The sequence below is a fragment of the Triplophysa rosa genome, linkage group LG23 (genome assembly GCF_024868665.1).
Source record: "Triplophysa rosa linkage group LG23, Trosa_1v2, whole genome shotgun sequence".
Classification (NCBI taxonomy): domain Eukaryota; kingdom Metazoa; phylum Chordata; class Actinopteri; order Cypriniformes; family Nemacheilidae; genus Triplophysa; species Triplophysa rosa.
Window position 1 is genome coordinate 11,085,102 of NC_079912.1, and position 23,883 is coordinate 11,108,984.

Consider the following 23,883-nt stretch of genomic DNA (forward strand, 5'->3'; position numbering starts at 1 on the left):
TAGTATGAATTTACAGCTTGACACTGTTGTCATAGTAATGATTGTTAGTAATAAAAGTGTTTTTTTTTGTCAAAAAAAATAATTTAAAAAATATTTGTAATACATTTTTTTAGTTCGTTTTTAGATTTCAAATATTACGCATCTTCAATATTTAGCAAGTGTATGATTCTATTACGTTTAGCCAGCATCTGTGTGATCGATTTGCTTTGCAACTAAGATAATAATTTAATTCATGTTTCCACAAAAAAGTAGTTGGTCAGGGAAAAAAAGAAATTAACACTGACCCTGAAGTTTTCAACTTGAAGGCATTTAACGTCAAAAACAGGCAACGTTGGCATTAGTTAGAGAACTACACTACATTAAAAAACACATTAGCCTTTAATCCTGTTGTTATTTGAGGCTTTCATTTAGACTTTTGCTTTCGATTGTATCTCATTGGACACTGAGTGAACAAAGATGAGGTGAGAAACCCGAGTCTTATATAAGACAGGATCTCAACCTGATATCAAAAAGCATTAAAGGGCCCTGAAATTTTATGGTAAAATGTATATATTTTTCTCCTCTGCCCAGCTAGAGTTTCTATGATGTAGTCTTTGAAATAATAAGACAACAAGGAGCCAAAGTAAATCGGATCCTCTGTGCGATTACATCATTTTGGTACAGAGCCTGTTCAGAGACCACCGTGGGGGACTGCTCTGGATATTGAGGAGCGCTGTAAAGATATTTTACCCCGGAGTCTTCTGCCCTCTCCGTAGTTGACATAAATCTCGTTGTAGGTGATACATATCTTGCATAATTTAACAAAGATTCACTTCATCACAGATTCGCAGCTCTCTAACTGATGCTTTTATTAGGAATATTGACGTCGTGTCTGTCCTGTTTCATTATGGTGATGAATAATGGCGTGTGGGATTATGGGATTAAAAGCCTTGTCATATATTTCTAAATGTCTGCGTGTTAATCAAAATTGTATCCATTAGCAAAAATGTAGTTTGATTTATGTGATGTACTTAAAGGAACAGTTGACCCAAAAATAAAAATTCTGTCATCATTGACATTTACTCACCCTCGAGTTGTTCCAAATTTGTATACATTTCTTTTTTCTGATGAAAACAGAGAAAGATATTTGGAAGGATGCTTGTAACCAAACAGTTCTTGGCCACCATTGATAGTAGGAAAAATCACAACGGTAGTCGAAAGTGCCCAAGAACTGCTTTCCTACATTCTTCAAAATATCTTCTTTTGTGTTCAACAGAACAAAGAAATGTATACAGATTTACAACAACTCGAGGATGTGTAAATGATGACAGAATTTTCATTTTTAGGTGAACTGTCCCTTTAAAGGGGTTATATCACATGAACTGTTTTGAGATGAGATATCAATGCGCTATGTAAACATACAATTATATTTAGGATTTCCTAGTGGCAAAAAGATTTATGATTACTAAGCTGTAAAATGAGAGTTGTTGTGAAATGAAGCCTGTGTAGTCATGTTGAGGTAGAAAGTGAAACGGATGCTGTTTTCTGTATTCACCTGCCTTGGGAAGCACCCGTATTCCTTTAGAATTCACATTTGTTTGGGTCATTTCCGGGACGACTTCACCTCCTCTGATTTGGACATAACGGTAACCTTATGCTGGGGCCAGCTCGCTGTAACAATAATGCGGATAACTGCTGCCAAGCCTCCTTGGTGATATTTCCTGGTCTGATATTGACATGCGGTCACAAAAACTATAAGAGCTCAGAGGAAGAGAGTCTGTAAGCGTGAGCCGGCGTGGCGGAGGTGGAAATGCGTCACCGTACAGGCCAAATCAGCACCTCGGCTTGTTTTGTTTGCGATAAAGATATGGCGATAAAGATATGGCATCTGATCAGCACTGAAGAGCAGAGATAAGGAGGCAAATTGCCTCTTACTCTTGATGTGTTATCGAATATTTTGTCATCTTTATAATGAGATTGGTTGTCTATGAATGTTGGATAATGTCCGCACCCTCATGTTGTTCCAAATTTGTATTAGTTCCTTTCTGAGATGTGGTTTAGTATATTATTGATTAACAGCCTTAGTCCTGTTTTTTTACAATGAAAGTGAATGGGGACTGTGTCATGTTTTTTCAAAATAACTTGGGTTTCAAGGAAAGTAAGCCATATAGGTTTGAAGCAACATGATGGTGAGTAAACTTAAATTTTTTGGTGAACTATTACTTTATGTTTTGTACTCTTATCATATTGATATTCAACAATCAATATATTTCTTTAATATGTGATTTCTCTTTGTTTCTGTTGCCTTTGTTTAATAAATAATTTGACCTGTAGATGTTCTAAATGTACTGGTACTTTAAATAAAATGAGGATTTATGTACATAGGAAATGAAGGTGGAGAAAAGAGTCCACTACGCTTTAAATAGGATGGTGCTACTTGTCAGAATTTACTACAAAGAGATACATTGTTTAGTCACCTCACTCCTCCCGACGTTCAATATTCCAGTGTTTCTCATCAGCACATATCTTTGTTCAGTTTATCTTTCCCGTAACATCCGAGTCATATTTTAGGAACGATGGCCTTCACTGTCAGACATTCTGAAGAAAATGTCTGGGTGACCATGCGGCTTCAGTTATTTTGAGACTGGCATTGAGATCAAAACAGAGCAAGATGAGTCAGCTGCCCGCAGGCCTTACTGAAACACATCGAGAACATTTAGGTTTCATCATAAACGCCTTTCAGGAGAGGGGTCTTTGTGAATTAGTATCTGCAACTTTCCACTTAACTCTTACTTTAGTTTGACACTTTCACCATTCAAGTGGCCAAGCCAGACACATGCTGTTAAAGGAAGTGGAAAGAGGAGGTCTTGCTTTCAGGGATGTCCTTACCAATGTTCATAATACAGATTATCTAAAATGATCTAAAACAGGTTAGCAGAGTATAAATTAAATCTAACAAAGAACAAATTTAGTACCTAAAATGGAGAATAACAGCATTTATTGTGAATATTTGTGGTGGGCAGAAGTTGTGGAATACTTCTAGAAGTCGTATGTTACGTAAGGGATAATGTACAGGCAGCCGGTTGTTATCGCAGAAATAAGGGGGGTCTTGTATCACACTGAAGGGGCTTATTTTGCGACAACAGCCGGCTGCTTGTACATTATCCCTTGTACATGAAAATTAAGTCAACAATAGTTGAGTCAGTGCTCATTTTGCATTGCGCTGGCTACACAAAGGCGATAGATTTGAATCCCAAGGAACGCACTAATGAAACATATACCTTGAAAAAGCATACAAAATACATGAACGTAAATGAATATCTTATAAAAGTCTACCAAACAGCACACTGGATTATTCATTAAGCATTCCAGCAATATGATGTCTGTCCAGACGTATATCCAGGGGCGAAAGAGCTGCCAGAATCCAGAGTTCATAAAGGATGTTAATAAAAAGCTGTTATTACGAGTACCGTACTTCCTCTCATAAGCAGCAGCCAGAATAATCATTTATTTACCAAATATCAGTATGAAATGCATTAGGTCATATAACACAGAAATGAGCCTGGCTCCGCTTCTGTTTCAGGGGTTCAGGCAGAAAATTGTGTAAACAGAGCAAATTGCTGTTAACTCGTAAAGCAAGGGTTTTATATGCTGCCCTCCGGTTACAGGTGAACGGCTCATGAATCTGAAGCAAATTGAATTTTTATTTTCATTTTGCTTTTAATGACCTTATGGATAACTATGTGTTTTTATTATTATTATTTAGTAAATGTGTATGCTTGTTTGCCCATGAAAAGGTATTTGCTGGCTTTTGTGTTTGCTAGACCTTGCGCAAAGAAAATATATTCTTCTATATATTAACTGTCAATATATTAAATCTTTGAATATATATTTGAAAATATATAGAATGATAAACAGTCACTATATTACAATATATTGAATGACACATAAGGAATTGCCGCTTTTCATATATTGAAACATATAAGCACTTCATTTCAATGTATGTCAATGCATTTAATATGTTGCAATTATGTTTTCCATTATATTCCCATATATTATAAGGGAGTCCATTGCTATGTTGTTGCTAAGGTGTTCTGTGTGGTTACCAGGACATTGCTGTACCGTTGCTAGGGTGCTGGGTGATGCTAAGTGGTTGCTAGGGTACTCGAGTGGTTGTTTGCCTAAGTTAAATAATGGTAATGGTAGTTTATGATATTCTGACTCTTAGATGGGTCTTTACTCCTTTTGTGTAAGGTTTTTTCTTTTTTATCCACCAGGCTGAAATAAGAAAATAACACAATTATATTGTGAGGTGAGTTATGCGTCAGGGTTTGTTCATGACAACATCACTAAGTATGAGTATGAGCAATAATAACCTCCCAATTTACCTCACGATTTAAAGCGGTAGCATCTCATATTAGCGTGTTTGCGCTCAATTAAGAACTTTTTTCTGTGCGGCCCAGCTGCGGATCTGCTTCACGTAATGGATCTCCAAGGTCAAATGAGGTCTTTTTGTGTAAGCTGGAGCTGTGTCAGGCTAGCTCATTGTTCTGGAGATCTCATGGTCAGCCCAGCTGTTGTGGGCCAGCCTCATACTTGTGGTTTGTTAGTGTGAATCACTCCAAAGCTCACAATCATATCAAAGGACTCAACCGGCAACTCCTCGACATAGATTCGACAGTTCCTTTTCCACTTTTATCTTTTCATTTGAGCATCACAGCAAACAACTTCCTGTAAGGCTCGAGGTGGGGGCTGTTCGGTTGGAATGCGTGTTTTAGCGTATTCGATAATGATTCTGCAATGTCCCTCCCTGTTGTTGCTTTACTCGTATTTCCTCCCAGCACTCGGAGGAGGAAAGCGCTGTGGAAATATTTTTTTTTATTGATGGTGGCATTGTTTTTTTTGGGCGAGTCATTAATGCTTTTGTGACCTACAGCTGCTGGTCTTTGAGTCATAAAGCTCGGTTGTTTCTGCGCCTGGCACCAGGTGCTCAATGTGCCACACAGGTGTGTTTCACATGGGGTCTGTTTCAACGTCTGAACTTCTGTATGGTCTCTCGTGGCTTCCATCCAAGATGTACAGCAAAATATGAAACACTTTTCAATAAAGATCGTTAACTCTTTCTCATATACCTCCACATGACATTTATTCAGTTATTCAATTGGGAGATGCTGTTATATAAAAAATGTTAAGTGCTTTTCAAATGTATCTTGGATTTCGAATCCACGACCTTGATATCAGTCTAGGCAAGTTTTTTATTTTAAAAGAGAGAAAAAAATAATGGGTTATGGATGTGACAAAAAAGGATGCACGTTTTTGAGAGACAACATACTTTGTCGGATTTCTGTGAAATAAAATGTGCAAACCAGAAGCAATAATACCCAACAAATGGAGAAGAGATGTCTCTTTATAAAACAAAAAAGTTACTCTATTTAAATCCTTACGTGCCAATTTATGAGGAATATGGACCGTTATGGATTTGACAGTTCACTCACCTGAATATGGAAAACTAAAAGAAATGATTTAAAAACTAAGAGAGACTTCACATGCGTATTCAAACCACCAAATGTTGACATCTGACCTATCAGTATGGTGAAAAAAAACGTAAAACTTCATTTTTCATCGTAAGTTTGACATTTGCATGGAATTGTCCAGTCCAGTCTAACACCTCGGTGCCAAAGTTGTTTCATTAGCAGGACATCGGCTGACTTCTCCTTTGCATCTATTTAAAGAGCTTAAAGTTTTATCAGTTACGGGCGCTGCTTCTGTCTGAAATACCCAAAGTCTCAAGATTTGCAAAAAGAGCCTCATTAAGCCTGTGTGTCATTTTGAATAAGTCGTAAAGAATCCGGGAGGGTCAGAATTTGACTCGGCTCTGCATTTTTGAAGTGATAAAACAGAGGAAACCCGCTGATTAAGAAGCCAAGAGCTTTGTAATCTCCTGTTCGCAAGTGAAACCATAACACACTTTACAGAAGAATCTGGGTTTAGCTGACCTTTAATTAAAATGGTGAAACTCTGATGTTCTGTACGCGTCGTCTGAAGTCCAAAGGCGGATCAGGCTGTTGGCTGTAAAGGGGCTCTACAAGGGGTTTTTGGCTTGTGTGCTGTTCTGGCTGTACCCACGATTGTTATGGGCCATCAACCTTTGCTATAGCCCAATTAATGTCGAACCATGAATCCTCTCAGATGCCTATTGCAGTCAAAACCATTTGCAGATTTATTGTGCTCACATCAAAAAAGTTTTGAAAGTGGCTTGTTACCAACTCATTTGATACCAGCCAAGTATTCCTGTAATACAGCACTTCGTGCAGTAATTCTGTTAAAAAGGTCCCATGCTTGGTGCCCCTTCCTGTTCTGCTCTATGTCATCACAGAATGTTTTCTAAAGACAACCCATTACTTCATGGGGGGTTTGCTTCGCATGCTTGTTGCCTTTCCATATCCCCTCCTGTGACGAGTCAAACGCAGGAGGTCTTTACCCCCTGACGACAAACCTTTTGTGGTCCAGCGGGGCACTATGTGATATCGTTTTGTCACTATGTATTTTCCCTTACACACTTTTGTGGTGAAGTTCTGGTAATGTGATAGGATTTGACACATTGGGGAGTGGGGCGTAAACAGGGAAAACGAAAAAAGGAAGGATCCATGTTTTCCCTTCTCTCTCATTGGGAAATCGTTGTGTGCTTAGGGTTAGGGCTTTTTCACAAGAAAAAAGCCCGATCCTTTAGAAAGGTAACAGAATGGCCCTTTAACAAGCAAAATGATGTGATAGTTCACCCAAAATCGAAATTCTGACATAATTTACAAACCCTCTTGTCATTTCAAACCTGTTTGACTTTCTTCTGCAAGAACCCAAAAGAAGATATTTTGAAGAATGTTGTTAACCAGCATTGATTTGTGTCCATGCAATAGAAGTGAATGGGTGCCGATGCTGTTCGGTTACTAACATTCTTCAAAATATCTTCTTTTGTGTTCTTGCAGAAGAAAGAAAGTCAAACGGGTTTGAAATGACAAGGGTTTGTAAATTATGTCAGAATTTCGTTTTTGGACTATCACTTTAATACACGTAAATGCTATCTGGAGTGAAATGATTGGTGTGAGAAAATACATGCGTATTAAAATTAAAACCAAAACAAACACATACTAGTGGTAAATTTATTTACGTCAGTGTGTTAATAAATTATGATGTCATTGTAACTAGTGACTAGTTGTTGTATATTTTGTCACAAGACAGCCAAGAGTTGTGTTGTGGACATGAATGATACCTCACATCATTTTGCTTGTTAAAGGGCCATTCTGTTACCTTTCTAAAGGATCAGGCTTTTTTCTTGTGAAACCACAGAATGAATGAAAAACACATGGAAATACATTGAAGGAGATCTAGAAAATCATTGAGAACAGTCTTGCAACAGCGCAGAACACACTAGACCTACAGTATACTGCTACAGTGTACTGTAGTAGCAACACAACATCAAATTTTGTACAGATAATCATTTTTGTCTTTTTTAAATAAATTGTTGAAATTTAGTTGCAGTCAGTGTACTGTACACACAAACAACATAAAGGTGCCAGCTGGTGTTACTACAATGTCGCACCGTTAGTCTGAGGGACATAAATAACAATCCATTTGAGGCCCATTACGGTTCAGTCAGACATAAGTCTTATCATGCACCTGGAGAAGTCCATATCACATGTTAACATGTTTATACTCACTTCCTTTAATCCTCACACGATTTCAGGCCTTTTAAAGTCTTCCTTTAATGTAGAAATGTCAAAACCTCTTTAAACACCATTCACATAAGTGATGTTGTCTTTGTAAAGGAGTGTAGAACTGAAACCTCATGCAAGCGGTTTAGATGGCCAGAGATAGATGAAAGACATCAGCAGCCCAGCATGCACTTCTAGTTGTTTCATTAGCAACACATTGATGATTGAGAGAGAGAGAGAGTAGCGAAAAAGCGGAGTGAGCCATTGGTTGCAATTCGCAGCCTCACCACTAGAAACCACTACATTTTGTACACTGAACCTTTAAGATTATATTTTAAAGCCTCTTGTTGTGTTGAGAGTCTCTTGTCTTCTTTTTCAAGAGTTGTTTGGAAAGCTGCTATGGTCTGAAGCGTTGAATCTGGCCGCTGAATGATGCTATTGTTGTCGATGCTATCATTTCGTATCCTTTTTGGATATTATGCATTGATACCAACACACAGTCCCAAACGCATCATTCATCAAACCATTCATCAAACTTATGACAACTTCTGTATCTGTTGAGAAGATTGCCAATACTTCCTCGCGGTGGTGAAACATAATCTGACATCTGGGTTAAGAAACTCCGCTCAAGATTTGGGCGTGAGCCTCCTCTCAGGGGAGTTGAGGTGGATTTGGCTTGAATAACTGCAGGAAGGGAGTCTTGTCTTTTCTTAAAGGGTACATACACAATAGTGTGTTCTGTGTGAAATCTGCAAATCTTTTTGTTTAGCAATGAAACTCATGGGAGTAATGTCGTGCATCTGTCAACATCTCCATACGTAACAAAGTCACGAATCAATGCTCTTAGTTGAGTCTGTTTCAGATTACAGCATATGAACACTTTGTCTTGTTTCTCTATCCATTCTTTCATGTGTTCTTGATAGTAGTTTTTATTTGTAATAATTAGATGAAGCTTGGTTTTATGAAATGCAAAGCTTAGTTACTTTGAAACCAAGCATTGTTCACCCAAAATATAGTTTTAAAAAAATGCTTTTGCTTAAAGGTCCCGTGTATGAAATTTAGCGGCATCTAGTGGTGAGGTTGCAAATTGCAGCCAACGGCTCACTTCACTCCTCCCTTTCGAAGCACTACGGAGGGCGACACAGGGCTAGGATGTCATCACGCTTTCGCTTCTTTGCCGAAAGAGATAACGTATTTATGAAACGCCCTCTGTAGAGCAGTTTGTCCGTTTAGGGCTACTGTAGAAACAACATAGCGAATTTCATGTAAGGGGACCTGCAGTGTATGTAGATAGAAGTAGCTCACACCTCTGAAGACATAGTTATTAGGGGTGTAACGATACACCAATGCCACGGTTCGGTTCACACGGCGGTTTTGGACCTACGGTAGACGCTTTTAAGGAGAATTAGTTACTGAATTTGTTATTTGTTGTTTCTGTCAATCTGTGTGCATTCTGGCTATTAACAATGCACTGTCATCACATTATTGAACGTGATCAACAGTTGCTGCACTGCTGCTTCAGCTTGCGAAGTGATATGCTCAAACCTGCGGCAGGAAAAGCTCGCTCGTCACGCGCAGCTAACGCATGTGATAGATGGCGGCGGGGGTTCGAGGTACGCCATGGGAGTTTCGCGGTTCGTATCGAGGGAGGTGTATAGCGGATCATTCGGTTCGGTTCGAATATCGTTACACTCCTAATAGTTATGTATATTATATTGGATTTCCGTCAATAGATCCTCCAAATAATTACACATTGGACCTTTAAGTTGTGTCCTTTAATGTGCATCCACTATATGAAAAACAGCACCTCAAGACTTCTAATAATTTGTTTAATTCATGAAACAACATGCAAACAATATCAGAATTTTCATGTTTTGAGTCGAAATCCCATATTAATAAATGAAAAACCTAGCATTAGAGAACAGTGGCAATGACTGAATACCAACATCTAAATACAGAAGCGGCATCAGGTTGCTGCGGGCTGATATTTATCTTTTGCCATTCTTTAGAAAGTAATACACAGATGACTCATTAAATCTCAAGTCATTTAATGTCACAGCAATGTCCTCTGATAGCGTCTCAATAGGTCTCAGTCAACGCTCCATTGAAACTACAGCTTCAAAGTCTCTTTTGATAGTCGTTGTGAGTTATCATTTGATTGAGTCATTGCCCGTCTCCTTTCATTCTCTATTTTTTCTCACTCTCTCTCATCTTTTCTTCGGCCGCACACGTTCACACGCACAAATAAAAGACCACGCTAATGTTTGCCTTTCAGTGGGTTTTCTCGCACTAGGTGTTCCTATTTTGGCCAGCGATCCTTTCTAATGCATACCAGACAGGCCTGGCTGGTGTGTGTGCTGATAGATTATTGGGTCTAATGTGGTTCAGAGTGCGTCAGGAACCACTTTCCCACGTTGTACAAAGGGCCTCCTACGAGCCACTCTCCCTGCACCTGTAACCAGAAAACCGACCACCCCAACATCCTGGCCGGGTCCCGTGTTGCACTTGGCATTTCCTCCAAGCGTCTGGGACCGTGCTTGACATGCGAGGGCAAGCTCTGCCCTCTCCCCCTGAGGGGCTGTGGTCGGCAGAGCGAAGAACCCCATGGAATTCTGGGAGAAGTGCTGAATCACTGTTGTAGCGGACGGGTTATGTGACTGTAACACGCATGTGCTTAATGTGTTTTTTTACTCCTTTAAAAGCCTGGGTTACTTGAAGTGGGTGATTCTCATAAAATCTTGGTTTTTAAGTTGTCAAACAGTGATTTTCTTAAAAACACTTGCATCAACAAATGTCCTTTTTATTTATTAAAAACGAGGTATGACAAGTTTGAAAACATTAATTTAAAAACTTTTACAGACAGTTTAACAGAAAAGGCTTTAAAAATTCTCATTACCGTACCCATTTAAAACGGTGTATTCCATAGCACGTTTTGCTAAAAAAACAGTGAAGCCATGATGCCTAAGCAAGTTTTTATTAATCATACATAATGAGACATTAATGAAGTATAGTTTAATAGCAAATTATGTCACATTTTTTAAATGCAGAAAACTACCTGTATTGATAATGAGCTTGAAAAAAGTTGTGTATTTCAGAATAGTTTAATTTTACTCTGTTTAAATAACATGTAATGCGTTCAGACAAATCAGGAAATGTTACGGTAATGAGAATTTCATAGGAAAAAGCAATAAAATATATAAAATAATTCAATCTAATGTTAAAATTAGGCGTTGTCCAAGGTAGAGAACACTATTGTGTTTATTATGATCATTTTTACGTTACCAAATTATGTTTTATTTTTAAATCTTTACTGCCATGATGATTTAGTGGTTTCGGAGAATGACCCAAGTAACGTATTGAAACAAACCTTTTAGCAACCACATAGCAACACAACGGCAACTACCGTACCTTCAGCACCCTAACGTTGTGGCAGAACTGTGAACGAGAATTAAATACAAATATTTTTAAGGTATCAGAGTCCCCAATGTTGATTTATGTACTTGTAATAGTTTATTTACTCAGTCATCTTGGTGTGATCGTGATTTGATTTTATTGGGCAGGAATATTTAGCTCTGTATTTCATTAGCATGCATGTTACGCTATCCCTTCCACTTTACTGGTGGTTTTGGCATGTGCTTTCATTTCAACATGTCTCAGATGGCTTCAATTGGTATCAAATCTAATATCGCAAGCCCTACAATGAGATGGAAGTTCTCTATTAGCTGAAACAAAATTACTGGAACATCAAGAACAAAACGTACGTGCGCACAGACCAAATAACCCTTATTTCATTATCCGTTACAACAATGCACATTGTCTGTTTTATGTTTTCCCTTTCATGCTTAAACTTTAAACATTTATGGCATTCTCGCAGCGGCCAATAGCAAAGTATTATCCTCCCTACATTTTGGATTATAAACTTTTATTTCTTCATACTACATGTTTTATGCGATTAAGATGTTGTTATGAAGGTCCAACTCGTTTTTGACCCTGTACATGACTGTATTTTAATTCCCAAAAAGCTAAACTGTGAGAGCATGATGATTTTGGAAGGCAACAGCTACTTTTTAGCACAGTTCGGACCCTAGACGCTACAGAGGAGTGTGAATGGGTTCTCCCTAGTGAGAGGGGAACGTGAAGGGGGAGAGCTGATGCTAGGTCAGTCGGTACCGTTCCTCATAAAGGCCTTAAAGTGCAAACAGACCCTTAAATCTGCCCACTGAACAGCGGCCTGACAGCCCTGCATGGGTGAGCCAAAGTTAAGATAAAGAAAGCGGGATATATGTGAAGCGGCTTTTGTTCCGAGCCGCTTCGCTCGGAGCCAATGGGAGTCATTATTTCACCGACTCATTGTTATGTCATTGACCCCATGGAAGAAGGGCCCTTTAATTTCACCATTTATTACTCTACCAATATTGTTCAGGTTCCGCCTCAGAAATAAATCTGTCTTTTCTCTAGTTGTTTTAAAGCTTTGTCCACCACTCCCATCAGCCTTTGTGTCTTCAGACACTTACTTCATGGGAGCTCCGTGGCAGAGACGCACTCACACTAGCGAAGGGGGTAAATAATGGCGGTTAGGGCGGCGTGCATAGGGCAGGACTCGATGGACCGGGGTCCGCGTGAGAGAAGTTCGGGCCGGTTGACAGAACTGTCGTCATTCGTCCCTGTTGGGCAGCATTTACGCTGTGTGTGTGAAGCTGCCGTTCGGTGAGCGGTTAACAAAAAACAGAATCATAACAGCCGGATGAAAGCTGTTGTTGAAGCTGACGATTAAATTAGGGATGCACTATAAATTATCGGCCATATCGGTATCGGCCGATAAATGGTCATTTTTAATGTTATTGGCATAGGCCGATAATAACATTTACGCCGATATATTAAAGCCAATAATTCTTAAATAATTTTCTCCAGTTAAACTACTTCATCTGCACGCTGCTCGCAGTTAAAATACAGTACAGTACTGTCTTTCTGTCGAGATCATTCACTTACTGCTATTATCAAAACATTGCTGATGTAGGTACAGTATGTAGATACAGTATTTATGAATGTGTTAATTATAGGAACAAAAGCATATTGTTTGAATCAGACTGCTGTCTGAATGCTTTCTGTCTTGAGACCTGTTAGACATGTGGCTATTGAAATTTTTTTCTGGAAGAACATCTATAATTTGTTTAATAAATATACGAGAAAAGTTTGAAGGTTAAAGAATCGTTAACTAGTGTAAAGTAGGCTTGGCACATGATTTTCAGGGAAATCTTAGGGAATTTTATACTAATTTTACAGTGGCTTGCAAAAGTATTCATCCCCCTTCATTTTATTCAAATTTTGTTATGCTGCTGCCTTATCTTAAACTACTTTAAATGATTATCTTTTTACATTAATCTACACTCCATGCACAATAATGACAAGCAGCATAACAAAATGAAGGGGGATGAATACTTTTGCAAGCCACTGTAGATACTGTATATCGACCAATATATCGGTTATCGGCTTCCAATGTTTAAGAATTATCGGTTATCTTTATCGGCCAAAATTTACATATCGGTGCATCCCTAGATTAAATACATTTGTGCTGTGTTTTTGCCACTCTGTTTTTCATTCATTTTGAAGACTCTGTACACCTCAGGTGCAACTTTATCTTGGATTGAAATCTTAAAGTTTAATAAATTACTTACAAAGCTTTACTTAAAAATGACATTTGCCTCATGAAACTGTTGCAAGTAACCATCCAAACTATTGGTCCTAGCCGAAAAAACTGTTTTAGTTTTGCTGTCACAAGTCACATTTTCCTCCTCATTTCTCCCAATTAGCAGCCGTTCCATTCACCTCCTGTTAATTCCAGCAGTTCTTCTGTATCTTTCGTTTCCGGCCTGCAGTTTGCACAGTAATAAAACTGCCAAGTTTCGATAAGCTAATCCTCTTAAAAATCAAAGGGCTTATTTTCTTCACCTGCCTTTTTCTCTTACACTCAACCTTTCGTTCTCTGTCTCTTGGTCCCCTTCCAAATCTAGGTACCATTACCCAGTGCCTAAGGTATTTTATGTGCAGCTGACGGTGGGGAACAAAGAGTTTATCGGAGAGGGACGGACTCGCCAAGCTGCCCGCCACAATGCAGCAATGAAAGCCCTTCAGGCCCTGAAGAACGAACCCATTCCAGAGAGACCACCTCAGGTAACTGTCACACCTGAGCGGACCACACACCGGACATATGCTGTCTGTCAATATGCAGTTAAGTGTATTATACGTTGGCTCATTATGTAAATGCAAACTTAATTTTAAATCATACGCCAGATCTAGTTTGTAGTTATACCCGTTTGTGCATAAATAACGAATCTAGTTTGGTTTACAATGGGTTACAGTACATATGGTGAAGAGGGACAGCTATTCTGCATCATTGTTATTCATAATACGCATATGGACAGTTATGCAGTTGGTCACACATCACATTTATAAAGGGGTCATATGGCGCGACTACGTGTTTTTCTGTGTCTTTGGTGAGTTGACCATGCATGTATTTGACACGTAAAATTGGACACGTTAAAGTGTCGGAGCAAAAGATGCATTCTATATAAAAGCGAATGCTCACCCAGACCTGACTGAAACGCCTCGTGTAACCACACCCTCACAAATCTACATCAGTTCGTGGTTTGATTTGACTAAGACGGGCGTACCTGTCAGTACAATTGCTTTAGAACCTGATCTTAAATCATGTATACACATTGCATTACATCTATAACAAACGATAATATTCGTTTTAACTGTGTCATATGACCCTTTTGGTATGTTATTCTATAGACGGTTTCATCGGACGCATGCGTCTAGTCCGAAGTTCATTTGAGATCTGTGTTTGTTTGTCGGTCTGGCTAGTGGCTAATAATATAACTATTTTAATTTAATTTATATCAATATTATTTTGTATTAGCATTTTATAGGATAGTAATTGTATTACATTAACAATTTGTTGAATTTTATTGTATATTACAGTTATAAAAAAATGTTGAATGGGTCGTGTAACTTTGTAGCAATTAAGTTTAGCCAAGTGACGTTTTTTCTACTGGTAACCCAAAACGGTGCTGGCTAGACACAATTTTAACTTGCTAGCTAATTTACTTTTGCTTGTTATCAGAAATTATCTTCCGGATGTGTACCGGAAGATAAGTTCGGGCCATAAAAGTGTGCATGCGCAGTAACGTTTGTTTATGTTGTTGCTTTAAAACCGTATATATAAAATATATATATAAACTGAGACCACATTCAAAACTTTAATGCTTGGAAATAAACATAAAATAGTTCAACATAAAATCCTGTACTATTTCTAGCACATTTATGACAAAAATCATGTTAATTCCTTTGTACAAAGTCAGATTTCCTTATAACATCATTTATAATGAAATCTATATCTATTAAACCAGACAAATGCAAAATAGAAGCGAGTTCACTAGCCGTCTCAGACATTTAGGCCCCACTTAATGTTTTTTTAGCCCTTGCACTTGAAAACCTTTTGTGCCCTGCATATTCACAACCTGTTGTCTTGTAAAGGTGATATTCAGGCTGACAATCCAAGTCCCGATATTTAAGAAGCCACAACTCTTCTCATTTGTCAATGTTTACAGGATCTCCTCAAAGCTTTAGTTTCTGTCAGAGCCGTGTTTACCCGTAGCTTCGGGCCATCCTTCAAAATACTAATTTCTCCCACCGGAAATCATATTACATTGTGCCCCAAATGCCTGGCATTGGCAGCGGTTATTTAAACCGCAGTGGCGCCTCTCTTGTTTGGTCTTGTCCTCCTTCTGTCTCCATAATGAGGTCTTTGTCAGACGCCTCTTCCGTGTATTGCTTTACAAATTGATACACACCATGCCTGTGTGCACCTCAGGGCAGAACTGTGTTTGTCTGCCTGTCTCCTCACCGCTGTACCACTGACTATTACATACACACACACACGTCTGGTTTACTATCTCCGTGGGGACAGTCCATAGGCGTGATGTTTTTTATAATGTACAAACTGTATATTTTATCCCCTATCCCTAACCCAACCCCTAAACCTAAAGATCATAGAAAACATTTTGCATTTTTAGATTTTTTAAAAATATTGTTCTGTACAATTTATAAGCTTTTTTGCCCTCAATTTTGGTCCCCACAGTGACAGGAGTCCCCATGTGTTGGTGTGCATTCAGGTTTAGCTCCCCACCGGGATATAAAAACATGAACACACACACACAAATGTTAAAAAACCTAGAGAACTCCTTTATTTATGAATTATGATTGTTATGATGTGGATTCATATACTTATTGTTCTTGGTGTGAAGGTATGCTTCCTTCACTGAAAAAAAGTTTGTGTAAGGCAGTACGCACACAGAATGCTGTCTCAGCATGGCTGATTTTATTGTCAAACGCACCATGTTTTCCTTCCTCTTTACACGCTTATTAACTCACAAGTTGATCGCGAACAGCGCAGAGCGGTTCTTAATCAAAGCCAATTGTTTACCATGTGCTAACAGCCGAAGGAGTGCATGCCAGAGAGCGCTACCAGTCAGCCCGTGAATAAACAATACTGCAGTAAGTACAGTAAGCCCCATGCATGCAGACCGAGCTGTTAGTAAACACACTTTGAAGAGACAGAATAACAGGTTCCGTCCACTTGTCGTCATGGGAAAGGTGGTCGGTGACCGCACACTGTAAGCAGGAAATGGTCCAGATGAAAAAGTGCTGACAGACGGACGGATTCAGGGCGATATCAATGAGCGGCGGTCGATTAATCCGACAGAAATGTTGCTTTCAGATTCGCAGCACTTTGAAATACGGCCTGTTTTACAGCTGAGCAAATAAACGCCGTTTGGTAGACATTTTATTTACGGCTGGCTACTTTAGAGAACAACTATTTTGGGTGAACTATTCCTTTTAACTGCTCAAGTTTAGAGTACTACTGTGATGTTTTTATCACCAGGTCATATACACTGACCATTATGACACTCCGTAATGATGTGACGATAAATTTAACTTCAGACGGTCAGATTCATTTTAGAAAAGCACACAAACAAACCTTCACAGCCTCTTACTCAAAGTCTTACACCCCAAACCGCCTGACAGATCCTAGATATCATTACAAGGTGACAAAGTGTCATGTGATCAGTATAGACATCTACAGAGAACCTCAATTTCGTAGAGAGCAAGAACACATACTCATGAGCATGAGAACTCGCTCTTCTTTTTGAAATGTCAGTGTTGTAATAGAAGTGAACAAGATAATATGTTAGAGGATCATATTAAAAGTCACCCTTTGGAGTTTGTGGGAGAGTACGATCGCAACTCCTTTCAGAATTGATAAGATATGAATCCTGGATCGGTTTGAAAGCAGTTTATTTTCCCGCTTTCAAAGACTCTCAAACCAGAAGCAGCTCTTTTCAGCGATGTCACTTGAGAAACTGCAGCCATGCGTTGAAGCGGACTCGACGTCAGATTGGGATTGAGATTTGTACAACCTGTGTTTGAGATCTTCATTTTGTTAGGAGTTGGGATTTGTTTTTTATTACCTGCTTGAAAATAGACAGGAGGATGGCTAGACGCACACTGATCAACTCCAGACGCAAAAAAGTCTATAAGGACATGTTGTTTGTATTATTAATATTTTTTTATTTTGTAAATCGCTTGTGCAAAAAGTGCAAGTGAATAAAATCAGACACACGAGCAAACGTTTCAGCAGATGGCTATCTTCAGTGCTCACATAACAGACAACATTCAGACTTTTTAAATAGAAGAACAAGGAATCTATTTTTCTATTTATCTGGAGCGCTACAATATTCCCTCAAGTTCTACATTATTACCTGCTTTAGAAATCTGTTCATTGTGAAAAGTTATTTGTAAACGTTATTTGTAAAACCTGTACATTATTTCTAACTTATTTCTAACTTTATTCATGCAGCAATGCATGATGGGAGCTTGCTAACTGGTGACACTGTTCATTATGAAATGTAGTTGTGAGATTTAAGGGAATATTGTTTGTCTAAAGTGTTTGTATGAGGATGATAAGAATGCCCTGTATACTTGTATTTACAGTATTTGTGTGTGTTTCAGTGTTCAGATGAGAATGATGATGAGGAGAACAGTGATGCCAGCAAATCAGAGATCAGCCTGGTGTACGAGATCGCTCTGAAAAGAAACCTGTCTGTTAACTTTGAGGTAAGCTTTTTATCTTTTTTTGAGGTGAGGTTTTTTAAAATACCTTTGAAACATCCTTCACGTTGACAACATACCCATGACACCTTCAAGGTAGACAAGTCATTGGGTTTATCAACAGAGCTGGTGTCTCTCTTATAACCGTTGCGTTTTTGTTTCTCTGCCCTTCGTCCAGTTTAATAAGCTTTAACCATCACAACATTCGATATCCCTTCATTGAATACATTGAAAACCGTTAGGTTGAAGCGAAGAGGATAAAGTGGGAAAGTAATTTTATAAACTGTCTGCTTTTGGTTAAGCTCTGTCAACAGCAGTTAAATCCAGTAAATGAAATTACTGCACAACTTAGAAGCGTTTATCGTGGGGATGAGGTTGATCTGGACCACGTTCAAAATCAGCACTGCATTAAAGAGCTGCGTTACTGACACTTTAAATCAACACCACAGCCTCTGAAAAAACTCAAGCGGATGTCTGCGGTTCTCCGTAGCCTCACCGCTGCTGCGTTTTCATTTATCTTAAATGATTTTCCAAGGCCGTCTCCAACTTGCAATCTGCAATCATCTGCTTGGCTTTGGTGGTCCAGAACCTTCCTGACGTACGTTCAGCAAGAATCCTGTGTACTTGCATGCAATCCGTTACGTCTGGGACCCCAATCCAACTGCATTTGAACAAAACGTGTAGCGCGCTTGTTTTTCTTCTTTAAAGTTTTCGCTGTTACTGATCTGTGAGAGTCTGGACTCATTTCAGTTTTGTTTGATCTTTCAGGAATTTTCTCCCCAGCTATTTGTATGAATGGAAATGTTTTTGTTCCTGATTTAGTTAGCATCCAAACAATATGTGAGAAAGAACCCTTGAGGAAAGTTTTTCAAACATATTCATTAAATTTGTTTTATTTATATTTTTATGTACGTGGCTTTTGCAAAAATTCACTCACAGGGCAATTCCAGCGTTATTCATGGGACATGTTCAGTCAAAAATGGAAAGGCCCATAGAAACTCTCAGAGGATGTATTTATTACCAATATATTGAATCATCTGTTTTTATATATGTTTTCCCAACATCAGAAAAATATCAGTCTAAGCACAAGTTTTCTATTTTAAAATAGAGAAAAATGCGGTATGGATGTGACAAAAAAGGACTCACATTTTTGAGAGACAACAGACTTTGTATAATTTCTGTGAATTCAAATGTACAAACCAGAAGCAATGATACCTAACAAACGGAGAAGAAATGTCTCTTTATAGACGACAAAATAGTTATTTTTTATTTTTGTGTCCATTTATGAGGAAAATGGTCTGTTATGGGTGTGACAATTCACTTACCTGACTATGGAAAACTATACTTCAAAAACAAAAAAGTGCTATAAAAACTTTGAGACATCACATGGGCATTTAAACCACCAAATATTGACATCTGACATATCACTATGGTGAAAATCTTTGGTAAAAACCTTTCATCAACATTTGCATGAAATTGCCCACAATGCACCCAACCACCCGATGACAGTCTTTTTTAAGTCACCTGAAAATGTACTCATTCAACATTCGTCTTCACATCAACATCAAACGATCCCAAAGAGATGCCAGCTTCAAGGGACAAATATGTGAATCACTAGATCCCTCAGTAGATGACGCCTTACTGAGGTACGAAGAGTGAAAACCCGGGCCAAGAACCACCCATCATGTACATAAGTACCTTCCTCCAGGGCATACACATCAACAATCCATACAAAAGAGCTTTTCTTCATTATATTTGTCTCTGACATTGTCCCACCCTGGCCTGGTATCCTCTCTTTTCACCAGGCTAAGGACACGGCGGTCTCACTAATACAGTATCTCCCCTCACATGCACACAGAGATGAAGATCTACCTCATGTTACAGTGATTCCTTCCTACAACTTGATCTCTGTTGCCAGCCGAGCGAGACTCAAGTGCAGAGAGAGGATCTGCCCTCCGTCAGAGACAAGAATCAAACGCTTTTGCTGAAACCCCATCGCTGAATGAGGATTCCGTATCATCTGTCACAGACAGCACATCCTCGTCTGCCGCCACGGAGGGAGTCGGGTCCCGGTGCCAAGACCTCCTCACAGTCCTTGTTCTCCCGATGAGACTCATTTACCGGATGGAGACGTTCCCACCTAGTTTCAGGTTTTAAACTGGAAACTGTGTCAGCCAGATTCAGAGTTAGGCGTCATAAGGCTTGTTCTTGTGGTCGCTAAAGTTGGCTATAGTTGTCATCACCAGCAACATATTTACAATAAATTATTTAAAACTTTAGTGTTTAGTTCAATCATTTAATATCTCAATTCTGTACTTATTTAAATGTCCAATGTGTAATTTTATGTAGGATCTATTGACAGAAATGCAATATAATATGCATAACTATGTGTTCAGACGTGTATAAAGACCTTATGTAATAAAGCGTTGTTTTTATTACCTTAGAATGAGCTATTTCTATCTACATACACCGAGGGTCCCCTTGCATGGAATTCGCCATGTTGTTTATACAGTAGCCCTAAACGGACAAACTGCTCTACAGAGAGCATTTCGTAAATTTGTTATCTCCTTCGGCAAAGAAGCGAAAAAATTATGACATCTTAGTCCTGTGTCCGCCACCGTAGTGTGCTTCGAAAGGGAGGGGTGTGGAGTGAGCCGTTGGTTGCAGTTTGCAACCTCACCACTAGATGCCGCTAAATTTCATACACTGGACATTTTAAGGCTGCAGTATGACATTTTTAGCTACACTAAATAGATTAAAAACTTGAAACTGTTTTCCTCCGTCATCATTTATTCACCTTTGTGTTGTACAAAACCTGCATACGACTCTTCTGTGAAACACAAAAGAAGATATTTTGAGAAAAGTCTCAACGGTTGTGTGTTCATACAATGGAAGTCAATGGAGGCCAATGTTGTTCGGGTACCAACAATCTTCTAAATATCTTCTTTTGTGTTCTGCAGAGGAGGGAAAGTCATAAAAGTTTGGAATGACTTAAGGGTAAGTACGAAAGAATTTAAATTTTTTGGTAAACTTTGTAATTCCATGCCTTTTCCACGTCTGTGAAAGAATGCTGGGACTACATTTGGGAGACTTTCTAGACAAAAATGCACCAGAATTTCGTCATTTAATTAAAAAAGCAAAGAGTCATACGGGCAGAAGAATCTGAATTGTTATGTAACATGTAAGTGTGATGATCCAATGAATTCCACATCAAGGTCTAGTAAATATTGGGTCATACCGCTCCATCGAGTATGTGGGGAAATGCACAGTGCTCTCAGTGTCCATCTTCAGATGAAAGCCCAGATTGTTGGAGATCAAGAGTTTACAGATGAAGATTAATGATGTGTGCCTAGGCTTCCAGTCATTCATAAAAACTGAGTAGTTTGAGTAGTTCTTCCCCTCCAAAATTAGCTTAGTCTCATATTGTTCGATGAGCTGATGATTTATTTTCTACCATGAAAAATTAAAAATAAAGACTGACAGCTTTAAAGCTGAAATCTGGAACTCTTTTTGGTTTAAAATAAAAATTCTAAATTTAAAATCAGTTGAGCAAGTACATTAAAAATGTAAAAGTCTCCTTACCTTACCCTGATTCACAACAGTCTAATACTTGTAATAATGATTTATAATTTGAGCTGTCAGGTACGATTTCATGGAAAGTGTCAGTTTGATGTAAGAAAAGTGTGTACAGTAACCTCCAATTTTATGAGAGATGGCACTAGAAAGGCAAAAGTTACAGATTGCAGCATTAACGGTCCAGTGTATTAAAGGGGTCATATGGCGTGGATGCGTGTTTTTCTGTGTCTTTGGTGTGTTATAAGTTGCACAGGCATGTGTTAGATGCGTAAAATTGCTTTTGTCGGAACAAAAGATGCATTCTATCTAAAAGCGAATGCTTACCCAGACCTGACTGAAACGCCTTGTGTAACCACACCCCCACAAATCTACGTCAGTTTGTGATATGATTTGACTAAGAACGCCCAAATGTATAGAAGTAAGGTGGGCATACCTGCCAGTACAATTGCTTCAGAACCTGATGTTCCAAATATGGTAAGAGGCGTTACATTTCCGTCACACGCTTGCAGTATTTGACCAATCACTACGCACTGGTTAACTGGCTAATCATAGCACACCTCGCTTTTCAGAGCGATGAGCTTTGTAAAAAATCTGCGCGCTTCAGAGAGGCAGGGGGAAAGAGGAGATACAAACATGCACGGTATGTGGAAAATACAGCGTTTTTTTAACCTTAAATCGTGTCCACACATTGCATGTAATCTAAAACAAACGATAATAATCGTTTTAGCCGTATCATATGACCCCTTTAAATTTAGCGGCATCTAGTGGTGCAACCAACGACTCACTTCACGCCTCCCTTTCGAAGCACTACGGTGGCTGACACAGGACTAAGAGTATGTGAACACTAGAGTGATCATTTTCAAAACGCTCTTTGTCCACACTAACGTTTTAATCGTTTTCCAAACGCTGCCCATCCACACTGAAATGTCTGAAAACGCTCACATCCAGTACTGCACATTTATAAGACACGTCAGCATGTGTCGTTTCTGTAAGGCGTTTAGTTAGGTTCTTTCTGCATTATTATGTCACAGCAATGTGGAGCAAAAATACAGTTTTTTTTAATGTACTGACAAGGAGATGCAAAGCGAAAGTGAAGCTTATCTCGCGCTCCGCTGCCAAACAATAACTGCAAGAAATTAAATATTCCATATCCTAAAATGCAATCAAAAGTGATGTGCATGAACTGACATTAACACTATCAAACTGGAAAGTAGCCAAAACAACTGCGTCAAATGACGAGAAACGCGTCATAGTTTTTAAGCCCCTCTGTTTTCCTCATCCACACTACAACGTGGAAACAGCGTTTTCAAATTTATCCACTTTTCAGTGCGTTTTCAAAAAGCTCCGTTTTCGTTGACAAAAACGCCATCTCAGTGTGGACGAAGGGCAAAAATTGAGAGAAAAAGATGCGTTTTCAAACGTCACGTTTTCACTTCTTTGCAAAAGGAGAAATTGTTTTTGTGAAACGCGCTTCATTATGTAAGGTCTTTATACACCTCTAAAGACATAGTTATGTATATTATTTTATGTCAACAGATCCTCTAAAAATTATACACAGCACCTTTAACTATTATATAAAGCATTGGGTTTGAACAAGACATGATAATCTTCAGTTTTGTGTGTGATGATATGGCTCTCCTCAGTTAAGCCAATTTCACTGTAGTGTCACATGTTTGTATGATTGCCAGAAAGTTGGTGTGTGTGTGAAGAGAGGATGTGAGGAGGGGAGTCTCTGGAGACGGATAACTTTCAGTTCTGACTGAGCACATAGAGGCCCACCCTCAGCTGTGTGCGCATATGTATGTGCGTCTGCGCGAAACTCAATCCCCCCGCTGTTGCTCTTAAAAAGCTCAGAGCGCCTCACCTGTTCTGTCAACCATCTTGATGATGTCACAGGAAGTAAATATAATTACACGTGCATGACATGTTTCGTTTCTCACGACAGCGTGCGTGAGAAGTGGGTGGTAGTTGCAAAACAGAGCGAGAACAGCCAACACAAAATAAGTGACACCCAGAAAAGTTTAATATCAGAAACAGACTCTGTCTGTGGATGTAAAAGTTGATTGCTAACCGACGTGTCGCAAACCTGCATCTTGTGTATACTTTCCGTTCGTTTTTGTGTAACAAACCTCCAGTCCTCAAGGGGGCGATAGTTGCATTCAAGTGTCTATGCCATTAAACTAGATACTGTATATCTAGCTATACAAATAAAGTTAGCCAAATCTAGAATTAATGGAATTGTTAACTCAAATAATAAAATTCTGTCATCATTTATTCACCCTCATTTCATTCAAAACCTGTATATGACTCTTTCTTCTGTGAATCACAAAAGAAGATATTTTGAGAAATGTAGTTTTGTGTCCATATAATGGGAGTCAATGGGGGCTGATGTTGTTCGGTTACCAACATTCTTCAAAATAACTTTTGTGTTATACGGAAGAAAGAA

At 38.8% G+C, this 23,883-nt stretch overlaps 1 protein-coding gene across 3 annotated transcripts in view; it reads left to right on the forward strand.

Moving 5' to 3' along the window:
* stau2 (staufen double-stranded RNA binding protein 2) overlaps positions 1 to 23,883 on the forward strand; it is a 93,236-nt gene that overhangs the window by 7,096 nt on the left and 62,257 nt on the right. For all 3 annotated transcript variants that reach the window (XM_057323375.1, XM_057323376.1, XM_057323377.1), the window contains exons 6-7: positions 13,700 to 13,859; positions 17,763 to 17,867. In XM_057323375.1, the coding sequence (XP_057179358.1) occupies positions 13,700 to 13,859; positions 17,763 to 17,867 (265 nt within the window). The remainder of the gene's footprint in view (positions 1 to 13,699; positions 13,860 to 17,762; positions 17,868 to 23,883) is intronic.